The sequence below is a fragment of the Sinocyclocheilus grahami genome, unplaced genomic scaffold, assembly GCF_001515645.1.
Source record: "Sinocyclocheilus grahami isolate Dianchi unplaced genomic scaffold, SAMN03320097.WGS_v1.1 scaffold978.1, whole genome shotgun sequence".
Taxonomy (NCBI): Eukaryota; Metazoa; Chordata; class Actinopteri; order Cypriniformes; family Cyprinidae; genus Sinocyclocheilus; species Sinocyclocheilus grahami.
The window spans coordinates 331,305-344,535 of record NW_015506157.1 but is presented as its reverse complement, the minus strand read 5'-3'; the positions used below and the strand labels follow the sequence as shown (position 1 = coordinate 344,535).

Here is a 13,231-nt window from a genome sequence, read left to right as displayed (position 1 = left end):
GGGGGGGGGGGGCATCTGATCTGTCTATCTGTAAAAAGACAAATGCAAGCAGTTCTGCTTAAAATGATATGTGACACACGAGGAAGCAAACGTTGACCTCTGAATTCACAAATGACCCAATGCATGACCTCTCATTTGTACTTGCTTAAATAGACTATAAGTTTAAATACCTTATCCAAGAATAAACATGGCTTCAGTTTGTTGGCAAGCTGAGAAATAGTCATCACTGAAGATGAATTATGATAAAATTCACATAACCCACATGCTTTGTTTATTATTATTTTGATTATTAGCATTCAAATCTATAAATATTTACATAATAAGCCAGTCTGTGTGTAACAGTGATTTTATCATGGTAAGGAGCTGATCTTTTGTATGACTCAAAATAATGGCAAACTAGGTACGCAATTATTAATAATTAAAATTGGAATCAGCAATTCACCAGATCATAGTTAACATGCCTGCAGTCTGTGTAGCATTGCCAAGCAGCGGATAAACTTGACACATTGTTATAGAAAGGTCACAGCAGCTTCCAACATGGCTGTTTCAATCAGAAAATATAAATGGAGCTGTTCATTTCTTACATAAGCAGTTAGTCTCCATGCCCTAAATAAACATCCTGTCCTCTAGTGCCCTCTTGTGGTGAGACGCTGACAATGATACATCACTGCTGTGTTTGTTATAGATTTATTGCTCTTAGAATTGTTTATAGTCTAGAAGTAGATTGCTGCATAGATTAGCTTTGGAAAACAAATGCATTTCTAATAGCAGCCTTATAAATGACTTTTTGCCATCATGCACTTTTATATATATATACAGGTGCATCTCAAAATATTTGAATATCGTGAAAAAGTTCACTTTATTTGTAACTTATTTCAAAAAGTGAAACTTTTTTTTTGTTTTAATTTTGATGATTAGAGCTTACAGCTCATGAAACTCAAAAATCCAGTATCTCAAAAATATTAGAATATTTACATTTGAGTTTCATCAAATGACCATCCCCTAAAGTATAAATTCCGGGTATCTCTGTTCTTTGAAACCACAATAATGGGGAAGACTGCTGACTTGGCAATGGTCCAGAAGACGATCATGGACACCCTCCACAAAGAGGGTAAGTCACAGAAGGTCATTACTGAAAGGGGTGGCTGTTCACAGAGTGCTGTATCAAAGCATATTATATGCAAAGTTGACTGGAAGGAAGAAATTGGGTTGGAAAAGGTGCACAAGCAACAGGGATGACCTCAACTTGAGAATACCGTCAAGCAAACCCTATTTAAACACTTGGGAAAGCTTCACAAGGAGTGGACAGAAGCTGGAGTCAGTGCATCAAGAGTCACCACGCTCAGACGTCTTCAGGAAAAGAGCTACCAAGCCACTTCTGAAACAGAAACAACGTCAGAAGCATCTTACCTGTGCTAAAGAGAAAAATAACTGGACTGTTGCTCAGTGGTCCAAAGTCTTCTTTTCAGATAAAAGTAAATTTTGGAGGAAGACTGGAGAGGCACAGAATCCAAGCTGCTTGAAGTCCAGTGTGAAGTTTCCGAAGTCAGTGATGATTTGTGGTGCCGTGACGTCTCCTGGTGTTCACCTGCCCACAGTGCCAAAACCACTTCCAAATGGTTTGCTGACCATGATATTACTGTGCTTGATTGGCGAGCCAACATGCCTGACCTGAACCCCATCTGGAATCTATGGGACATTTTCAAGAGAAAGATGAGAAACAGTGGATCCGAGCTGAAGCTCAACAGTGCCTCAGCAGAGCTACAAGCGGATCGCATTCATTCACACCTCACTGATGCTGGAGTTTGTGCTAAAGGAGCCCCGACCAAGTATTGAGTGCATAAATTAACATACTATAAAGAACTTGAACTTTTCTGTTTTGCAAATCCTTTTTTTTTTTATTGATCTTAGGAAATATTCTAATATTTTGAGATACTGGATTTTTGACTTTCATGAGCTGCAAGCTCTAATCATCTAAATTAAAGCAAAACATGTTTTGAAATGTCTTTACATGTAATGAATCTAGAATATATGAAAGTTTTACTTTTTTAAATAAGTTACAAAACAAATGAATTTTTCACGATATTCTATTTTTTTTAGATGCACCTGTATGTATATATATATATATATATATATATACACAGTATATGTATCTATATATGTGTGTATAAACAATATTAAAACATAGTATATTAAGTGTAAAGTATAAATACACTCTTGCATGTGCTGTATTATCTGCCTTCAAATACTTGTTTCTCATCTCATTTACAAATGAATTAGAATGAATGAATGAAGTAACTGAATCAGATGTAAATAGCCATGTAATTGAAACCAAAACAATAGCCTTGCTTGTTGTAATATTAATGTGTTTTGGCATTGGAGATGTTATCTAAATTTCATTACATATGGTTTTGTATGATTCTTTGTGTATATACATACAACAATATAAAAGAAATACATAATTAAAGCAAAAAAATGTCATTATATAAGCAGTAATTTTTTATGTCTTTATGGAAGCATTGCAGAGCGCTGTATGATTGTGTTTTCATCTCACTCATCATAACTGTATAACGCTTGTGTTCTCAGGTGAAGCTGGTGAACATCAGGAATGACGACATAACGGACGGAAACCCAAAACTGACTTTGGGATTAATATGGACCATAATTCTGCACTTTCAGGTGAGCCAATCAAGTCTCATAGCATACCTTTATTGTTTATTTATTGGCTTTGATGCTTGATGTAGCTATTTCCAACTGCTTATTCCTCACAATGTGCAACAGTGGTCATATGTCAATACTGCAGTTCATTCTCTGACCACAAGAGGTCATACATGTATGTGCAAACCCTCATTAGCTCAAGGGTGTGCAGATATTTATTGAAAAGAGCTTGAGACAATACAGTACCTATTGCTAATAATGCCTTAGAAACGAGCCAAAACACCTTAGCAACCGTCCATTAAAACCACAGTGTTAAAACTATAAATATAACTCTAATACAACTAATATAGTCCATAAATAAAACAATGAATAGTCCATAAATAAACTTCAGGTTTCAAGGCTTCCTCAAGCCAGCATTCAGAGCTTGTCTTCATTTTCCTGTTCTAGTATGAGGATTGTTTAGTTGTAGGTGGAGTGTGGTGAGCTGTATCTGTCAGTCTGCAGAGCATGTTCACTCACATACTCACCCCCGCTTCAGTGTTTATTCATTTTCTGTGATGTGCCAGAATCTAACTACACTGTGAGATTGATTTATTAAGGTCATTATTTTAGCATCAACATGTAGTAGCTAAACATTGAAAATATGTTATTACACACACAAGATCTGTCTTGTAGGTCTTACGCAATTATTCAAATTTTGTATGCTTCCTAATAATAGGGGGGGGAAATCCACGCTTTTCACAATGAAAGAGCTTATATTGCAAAAAATAAAATAAAATCATTCGGAGCAAAAGATGAAAATTGCAGAGAATTATTATTATTTTTTTTTTGCATTTTAAGTTTGCAACAGGCTTTTTAAAAACATTCTGGCAGTTTTCCTGCAGTATTTCTGCAGCTGCCTCACGCAGAGGTCACACACAGATTCTGCTGCAGCTGCGCATTTGCAGGTCTGAGCATCAAATATACAGTATGACTGAGGTGGAGAGGAGTGCAGTCCTACATTCCTGCTTTTCGTCTGCGCTGCTTTGTAATTGAGAGTCTGCACACATGCATCAGATTGAGGTCTTTGCCCATTATATCTCACCGCTTTTTAATATCACATTTTCTTAACTTCAAATGTGTAAAATGCATCAAGTTCAAGTATTCCCTTGGAGAGTTCTACTGATTTCGGACAGACTGCACTGCAGTAGGATATTAATATCCTTGGCTCGGCTGCTTGTTTGGTTTGAGGTGATGTTATGATTGAAACATTTTAGCAGTAGCCTGTTGCAGAAGTCAACCCGAGTCCAGACCGTCACAGCTCTTCCTGATTCACTTCTCTATGAATTCAACTTCACCGCACCTCGATCTCGCAAACCACGCTGACCCAGCCTCCCTGACGGCCCACAATGGGCTGAAGGCTTACAAAACAACTTAAAAAACGATATCTGAGGCACAGCCGAAGAAAGTGTTAAATAATGCTTTGCTTCATAAAACTTGCTGACAGGTAGCGTGAGGCCGTGCAGGAGCACCTGCCGCTGTCACTCTGACGCGAGCCGTTGGGCATGCGGTGCTAGTGGGCCTGTTCCCTCATGATCCACAGTTAGAGGGCACATAGAGTTGTTTTTGATGGCTCTGCCTAGACATTAGTCTCACGGGGATGATTTTTGAACCGTGTTCATATATTTTTAGCCCTCCAGTCTCTTCTTTGGAAGTATCCAGTTTTCAATCTGTTTCCAACAAACAAAAGTATCGCATTTCGCAGTAAAATTACATCTATTGTTTGCATCTCTTTAGTCAACGACTAATGTAATCAAAGATTTTGGAGAATGCATTTATTCATTAATACAATATCCACAGCTGCCATCTGAATACTGTCTGTTTGAACATTTGATCAAAGACATTTGACTCTGAATCAAGCTGGCATTAGCCAGTAATGACAAGCCACAAGTTTGCTTGTCTTTTTTGCTTTATAGGCATCCTTTGAAGTTGAGGGGTGTGTTAAGGGTGTATTAACATCGCCTCCAGCAATAATATGCAACAATGTGATATTTGATCTCTTCTTTTTTTATTTAATGTTTTTAAAAAATTGTACTACGGAATATTTTTGGGGGGCAAAAATGAACAAAATTGTGTTGCTGAGCTAGCATAAAAAAATGAAATAAAAAGCCTGAAATATTTATTTAAATTTTGTATTGTCGGGTCAGATTTGGCGGGAAATTCCAGGCAAAGTCAAGTCAAGTCACCTTTATTTATATAGCGCTTTTAACAATACAGATTGTGTCAAAGCAACTTTACAGTATTAAATAGGAAAATAGTGTATCAATAATGCAAAATGACAATAGTAAACACTCAATTTTCAGTTAAACTCAGTTCACCCCATCATCCAGCTCAGTTCAGTTTAAGTAGTGTCTGTGCAATCAAGTCGACGATATCGCTGGAAATTAAGTGTCCCCAACTAAGCAAGCCAGAGGCGACAGCTGCAAGGAACCAAAACCTTGGGAGAAACCAGGCTCAGTCGGGGGGTCAGTTCTCCTCTGACCAGACGAAACCAGCGGTTAAATTCCAGGCTGCAGCAAAGTCAGATTGTGCAGAGGACTCAACTGGTTCCTGTGGCCGTCTAGGAGACAAAGTCTTCACTGGGGATCTGTCTCTGGGGCTCATCTAGTTGTCCTGATCTCCGCTGACATTCAGAGCTGTAGCAGTCCTCTCTAGGTGCTGATCCACCATCTGGGCTGGATACGGACTGGATCCGGGTGACTGCAGTGACCATCTGATCTGGATACAGACTGGATCTGGTGGCTACGGTGACCTCGGAATAAGAGAGAAACAGACTAATATTAGCGTAGATGCCATTCTTCTAACAATGTAGCAAGTACATCGGGTGTTATGGGAAGTGTTCATTTGTATGTGTTTCCATCATGTCCACACAGAAGAAGGCCTGGCTAGCATGTCGTATGCGTATGCTGAGGAGTGGTTGTGCAGTAGCATGGGAATACAATAAATAGTGTTGTTGCATCGAATTTGAACTAGTCAGCTAGTTGCCGTTTGACTTCTGGGGAATCACCCACTGTCAAAACGAACAACCTGAAAAGAGTTTGAAAAGAGTCTGCAGCCATAAAGGGAAAGTGACTGAGCTTATGCCAAAACAAGATTCAACCCACAGCAGATGTGATACTTGCATGCTCAGATGCCTTTTTTTTGTCATTTGCTATGTTGGAAGCACTTCTTACTGTCAGTGGGTCTGGGCACTCTGAACGAACGCAGCATTGTTTTAACCACTGCACATGCAGAACTGTGCAGATATCAACATACTTTGATGAAATGCAAATGAAAGTTAATGGGAAAAGTACTTTACAGTAAGCACTTATACAGCATACAGCTTAATGGCTTGCCACACAGATGTGTGTGCTGCCTAAAATGCATTTGAGCCCTGTTTTCCTGCTTTGTGTACCGCTACACCCCTATTGATAAGATTTAAGTTCCTGTGTGTTTCTGTGTGGTTTCTAGAATTTTCTAGATAGCTTCTAAGGCATCCATGCTGAAGTCTCTGTGATATTATAGTGGTAAGATTAGCTCATATTGGGCCAGATTTACGAAACAGGGCAAATTAGTGAGAGAGCACAATCTCATAAAAGCACAGATGGGAGTGGAAAGTTCTGCAGTTGATCTACTGACAATGAGCACATTTAAAGAACACAGACACAGACAGAGCATTTCCTTAAAGATGCAATCTACCAAGAGCAGCACAAATTAGTGCAAGGTCACACACAAGCAGAACCGATGATAATGTGTGGGTAAACTGCTAACAACATAGATGCAAAATGGCTTAAGACATCATTTTTTGGGGGGTGGTAAATGATGGTGCAAATACCAGTAAACTGACTACTGCAAACCTTTGCATGATTCATTGAAATACTCTCCTCCCATTAATTTTTGCATCTGAAAGGGAAACACCTACAAATGCATATGCAGCAGAAATAACAGTCCACGCCTTTTCATGTCTTCAGTGTGTCGTCAGTAAACCCTGATAGTAGTTTTTAATGCCAAAAGATGGTTTGCACTGGAACGAGCTGTTAGTACGTCTGGCCCCTTGTGTGAGATCCCTAAAACAAATTAGCCTAATTAGTAATAGTTGCCTTTGCAAACACTATTAATTAACTTTAAATGAATGTTTGGACAATAACTTGCTGTATAAGCTAATTATATTTTACAACTATGGCTCCAAATGAGTTTATGTAGCCAATAATAGTTATTATCTTCCATATCTATGACCACTGGTTATGTTTGTTGGTTTTACGTGCTGGACGTGATCCTTTTGGAAGATTTGCTCTTGTTTCGAGCCATATTAAAGAGCAAACAGAGAGCTTTGTCATCTGGCGCAGCACAGTTTGCCATGCAGCAGAGCCAGCCACGTTGTCCTGCTATTTTTAAAGGCCACATGACAGGCCATGACTCTCTCTCAGCCTGGTACGTCCTAATCGAATGGCTCAACTTGCTGAGCAGAGCTCTCACACGCGGCACACAGTTTCCATCAGGGAACGGATGAGAGTCTTTCCTGCTCCCCTCCCTTTTCCCTCTCTCTCTCTCTCCAGCCTCAGACCGCTAAGGACATAGATCTGGAGTCAGCCTGGGGAACGCAACACCAGCAGGGCTCCGGGGGTGGCTGTGTTTACACATCACATGAGGATTGTGACGTTTCCTCAGCTGTGACAGCAGTGTTCGTTTCTGTTGCTTGCCGGGCACCTCGATCTCTATAGTGTTTGTTCTGGAAGATCAGGGCAAAGGGTGACGTTTCACAGGTCACAGATTTCAGTGTGTTGGCAACGTGAGAAGAAAGCGCCGGGCTGTGAAGCAAGGCCGGTGCAATACAGGAAGCAGAAGTGTGTTTGGAGTCTCAGAGGGATTCATATCATCTGCTCCAATTTGGATATTGGGACTATTTGTCTGGCATCACCTCCATCACCGAAACACTTGCAGGGGAAAAGATGCCTGTTATTTCCTGGGATAAGAAACTCTTGAACTTGCTGAACTTGTTTACAGCTGACAGGAAAAAGTGAAACTTTCTTGATGGGCAGCCTTGTTAGTATGAGCAAGCGCCATGGGTAATATGTGTGGATGTGTGCGGGGCTCTAAAGAGGAGTGTTATGTTGATCCCACGAAAGCCCCAATCAGCCCTGCACCAAAGGAGCTCAGTGGACGCCGATACTTTCAAAGAAGGAAGAAGAGGAAATCCGCAGAGTTCAGTGCTACTGACTCTTTGAGAAGCCATGGAGTCGAGGGCTGTAGGAGTGATGACCTGGAGGATGTCACATCTGGTAGTAATTCCTTCAGTCAGGTTGGTACGTTGAACTCAGAGCAAGATGGGATTCCAAGGCCCAGGCAGCCCAGTATCAGCCATGGGGTCTATGTTGGAGAAGTCCCAGTTCCCCGAGGTAAAACCGGCAAAAGACCAGGTGTTCATCAGATGGATAAGGACAAAAGCAGGCCCACTGTGGAGCATAATTTACATGGGGTCACCAAGAGCTCCAGAAGCATCTCCTCAAAGGACGGGCTCTTGGAAAAGAAACTCTTGCGGAGGCAGTTGAGGAGGGCGGTGAGTTTTGGAGCGGTGGAACATATGCTCCAGACACTGAGAGGACAAAGCTCCTCGAGGAGCAGTGTGGATCATCAGTTGGAAAACATGGAAGGCTTCTCCAAAATTATATGGGACACTCAAGCACACAGGAAGCGGAGGAGGGCCCACACTTGCTCGGGAGGTTTAGTTTCCCAGGCTACTTTGGATACAGTCCAACAAGATCTTAAACATGCTTCTACTGAACACCAGGAGGTAATAGCAGCATCTGTCATCATGTGAGATGCCACTTATGGTGCAACGCTACAATTTGTGTGACATTACTTAAGAAATAATGTCTGCTAAACATCATACACCCTTTACTCATGATACACGCTGGGTTTACTCCATGTTGTAATTGCCATAATTGCTAGATGACAACCCGCGACTTTGTAGTGGTCAGGCTGTGCAAGTCGGGGCTCTCCGAAAAGTCAGTTTACAAGTTGTTATTTTGAGTTCTACAAGGACTGAATAATTTTATTTATAGTTATTCTGACATTATGTGAATATAGCTATACAACAGGCTTGATTGCCTTGTTGTTTTTATAAAATAGTTACTACATAATAGAAATATTTAGGCCAACTATAATTAATTTTACTTTTATGCATTTGGTAGACTCTTTTATGATATTATCGTGCTAATTTATTTAATTATTTACTTGCTTAGTTTCATTGCCGGAAAGTGAACCAACTCCAGCATAAGGCTAAAAGCAGCCGAATGTTTTTCATATGAATTTGTATTTAACATGATAACAATTTAATAGAAACATTGTAAGTTACTAATTATAATGCTTACATTTCCTCAGTTATTCAAACAGCAGCTACAGAAAACAAGCAAAGAACATTTACATTGCCAAAAAACATCACTTCATCACATTTCAATCTAGTGCGAGTTTATGCACTTTAAAAAACTCCCGTTATAATCAGTGAAGCTAACCACACTGTACTATGATTCATAAATATTATACATCGCACATACATCTGAACTTTGTTATGATGAGAGAGCTAAATTCAGTCAGCCAGTGTGCAATGAACAACTAAACTCATTGGAATCGTGTGTGATGGGTTATAATGCGCAACACTGTAAAAACGTGGAAAAAGAAATATGATGGGCCAAATAAGCCCTAATTATTAATTAGATTCAGTTACTAGCCTGATAATAATAATAATAATAATAATAATAACAATAATCGTCTTGCTATTCTCAGTGGCATCAGCCACAGGCAACATCTCTGACTATCGTCGATACACAATACTATCATCCATCGGCACAACCCTACTCTCTACTGTTTGAGACACATGCAAATTAATTTAGTCGGTCTTTCCATTAGAAGATACTAAGGGTCATATTTGACTTCTATGTTGCCTTGTGATGTAACTAGTAACAGGTACTTTGTGTCATAACTGTGACTGTATTCTTTATTTTAGCTATATTGACCCATCAGCATCTAGAAACTCCAAGAGTTTCCATAATGTTGTCATTCATCTCGAGAGTCATGGCAGCGGTTAGTCAGGGCTGACATGTTTTGGTGTGTTTGGTTCTTGGTTTCATAGCTCAGTCTTTCCACACTCACAGTCTACACACCATGTGCTCTGCTGCCTTCTGACAAGCTATAATTACATCGGCCGGCAGACTCTTTTGAGTTGACTTGAATGTCAGCACGTATCTATTGTACACTTAGCAAGCTGTGAATGATTATTAAGCTGTTGATTTTAATATGTGGTGGTATAATATGTTTTCTTAAATGCTAAGTGCTGGCTTAGCTTTTGCTCCAGGCATTTGATTTTAGAGCTACAAATCCTTTTTAGCAGTGTGAAGTCATGTGAGATCTCTAATGGTCAGTGGACACGTGTGTGTGTGTGTGTGTGTGTGTGTGTGTTATCGGTCACTGTTCATTAGTCACCATCAGCATATTTCACTGCTATATTCAAAATACATTTAATATGGTTTATTGCATACACGGAGGCTACTATAAATAGCTCTAAATGAAGAAACAGAGCAAGCGACCTGTGCTGGTAAATCACTGATCAAATGTCACTTGAATCAGCCTTTCTATGTGCACCAGCTGAGCTTCATTGCTGAAACAGCAGAAAACAGACATTTGGAAAAGGCCAAAATACAGATATTTGCCAATATTAGATTAGGAAGTCAGACACTGATTCCTTTGGCTGTAATTTAACAGTATCTATGTGTGGGGAAAATGCATTGCATAGTATAGAGCATTTGTGTGCAGTGCTTGCTCACAAGTGATCACATTTTTATTATGGAGGGGCTATTGGCACCCAGGTGTAAATACTTGCACTTAAATAGTCTTTTTGACCTGCAGTGGGTGTGGCAGATAAGGAAGGCATCCAAAATGTGCAGTATTATAAATACTATAGCATATAATATTTATACGCAATGTTATTATACTATAGACAGAATTTGTTACTACATAGGATGCAAATATATATTTGCTACCTGCTATACTGGGGCGCAGAAAGTCTTTTTTAAATGACATTCTTGCAATCTTCACATGTATTTACATAGAGGTGAAATGATTAATATAAACAGTTAATGCATTTTCTGTATGGACATGATGTATGTATTTTTATTAATTTTTAATTCTAAGCTCTTGAAGCGTTTGTCAGATTATTTACAGAACAGATTTGAATTTACTTTAATGACAAAAACTACATTCATTTAAAAAAAAAAAAAGGTGCAATTCTCTAATTTCAAGAAAAGGTGTGATTCTGCTACATAACATTTCTTTTTAAATCAATTTTAAAAATTGTGTTACAAAATGACCATTTCTTTACACAGTTTTAAATAAGACAAGGTTTGAAAAGAAGACTCTTAGCTACTGTATGTTATAACAGATTTTCTTAACAAAAACATGCCTTCTTTCCTGCCTGCAGATCTCGGACATCCACGTGACAGGAGAGTCCGAGGACATGACAGCCAAGGAGAGACTTCTGCTGTGGTCCCAGCAGATGACCGAAGGCTATGTAGGCGTCCGCTGTGGCAACTTCACTACCTCGTGGAGGGATGGACGACTGTTCAATGCTATAATACATAAGTACAGGTAACAACTCAGCAATGTCCATTTCTAAAAAAAATATCAATGTCCAAATGCATGCATGTTTTTATCATGGTTTCGTGTGTTAAAGGGCATGCAAGTAATGGCTGAATTTTCAGGAGTTTTTTTTTTTTTTTGTAGGCTCTGTGTAAAAACTTAGCGAGTTGTCTTGCTGTCTACTGTCTTCACTGCTAGTAAAGACAACATTATGTCAAAATTGACCACATTCCTTGTCTTACTGTTCACGGTTCATCAGTTCACGCTATTTCAAGGAAATACAAATCTTTCATAGAAAATGTAAAAACGTCATTTTATGTTTTGAATTTCTAGCCCTCCCCTTTAATCACCTGTCATATAGGGCCTACTTACACTTCATGTAGGGCCACTTCATGTATTTTCACTGATCAGATAGCTATCAGATTGCAGAAAGACAGATTACAATCCAGTGCATCTCAAACGCCTTCAGGAGATTCCAGACGCAACTGGACCAGTGTAAATGCATGCAGTTTTACTGTTCACAAAATGTTAAAGAAATAAAGGGGCAAGTGAGTGTTATAGCTATAACTGTATATCTGATTTGAGAAAGTACATGCAGTGATAAATGTCAATAGGTACTTTTCACCATCCAGTCAATTACAGATGGAGAAAACTAAGTCTTTCCCTAATTTCTTTAAAATCCTGTTTCACTCTGAAAGAAATTGTTAAATCATGGAATCATGGAAGTTACGAGCGATGTTTCAGAGCTTTACTGTACATGCACATATAGCTTTATTTCTCATCGCTGTTCTTAGAATGGTCTGTTGTGCTATTATAGTCATAACCTGCTCTTTATAGTTTGATGAAATGTCGTTTTTCCTAACAGAGAGTTTTCAGATGACCTCGATTCTAAATAGTTACTTTTTTGTGCAAAGATATTTCTAGACGTGACTATTCCTGTCAGTCGGGGGGTTTAGTAATGAGTTAATAATGATCCTTATGAGTGAATCTCACGAATCTTGTCAAGAACATGCCTGGCTCATACAGTATTTCACCCCAGAAAGAAATCATATTTTCCCTAAAGAAAATGAAGCCTGTTTTTGGGGCTGGTAAGATAGCTGTCCTAAAGTAGATTTCATTTTCTCAATGCTAAATGTATTGTGTTGTTCCTTATATGCTCTTTATGTGAATGATGTCCCTTGATTATGTGCGTACAAGTCTTTGACTCAGTCCTGACGTTGATTTCCTCTGGCGATTTACACAAACCCAGTGTTACTCCAGACTCAGTTTGAGTCAATGAAAATGTCTGTCACCATCAATCAAATACTTTTTGATTAAAGCAAGATTGTGGTGTGTAATATAAAAACATATCTGACACTGAAAGATATCAGACATGCAGAGACTGTGGAATAAGATTGTATTGTCACGGTTCTGTCTTAATTCAGGCCCGACCTGGTCGATATGAGCAGAGTATCAACACAAAGTAGCAGATCCAACCTAGAGCAAGCGTTTGGTGTGGCCGAGCAGCTTGGTGTGGCCCGACTGCTGGACCCAGAGGGTGAGTTTCAGCGCCAAACTAATGTCCTCATCCATGTTACGCCATTAGGCATTATTATATTGTCAAAAATAAAGTTTATTGCTTGCACATGTGTAAACTGTATTTAAAAACTATTTATCAGTTATTTATTGTTTACATTTAATTACATTTTTTAAGAATGGATTAAATAAAATTTGAATTTATTTATTTATTTTAAGTGGCAACGTCATCCACCATTCATCCTGCATTCATTGATTGGCTACCCCTGTTGAAAAAACCAGCATATGCTGGTTAGGCATGTTTTGAAGCATGGCTGCTGGTTTGAGCTGGTCGTGAGCTGGTTTAAGATGGTCCTTAGCTGGTCATGTGCAGGTTTAAGATGGTCCTGAGCTGGTCATGAGCTGGATT

General features: G+C 39.1%; 1 protein-coding gene across 1 annotated transcript in view; it reads left to right on the top strand.

Moving 5' to 3' along the window:
- The window catches only part of LOC107565059 (plectin-like), a 69,426-nt gene extending 56,331 nt beyond the window's left edge, over positions 1–13,095 (top strand). Inside the window, exons 5-8 of the mRNA XM_016250242.1 lie at positions 2,587–2,679; positions 11,150–11,316; positions 12,732–12,879; positions 13,042–13,095. Of these exons, the coding sequence (XP_016105728.1) occupies positions 2,587–2,679; positions 11,150–11,316; positions 12,732–12,879; positions 13,042–13,095 (462 nt within the window). The remainder of the gene's footprint in view (positions 1–2,586; positions 2,680–11,149; positions 11,317–12,731; positions 12,880–13,041) is intronic.
- Positions 13,096–13,231: the final 136 nt, after the last annotated feature.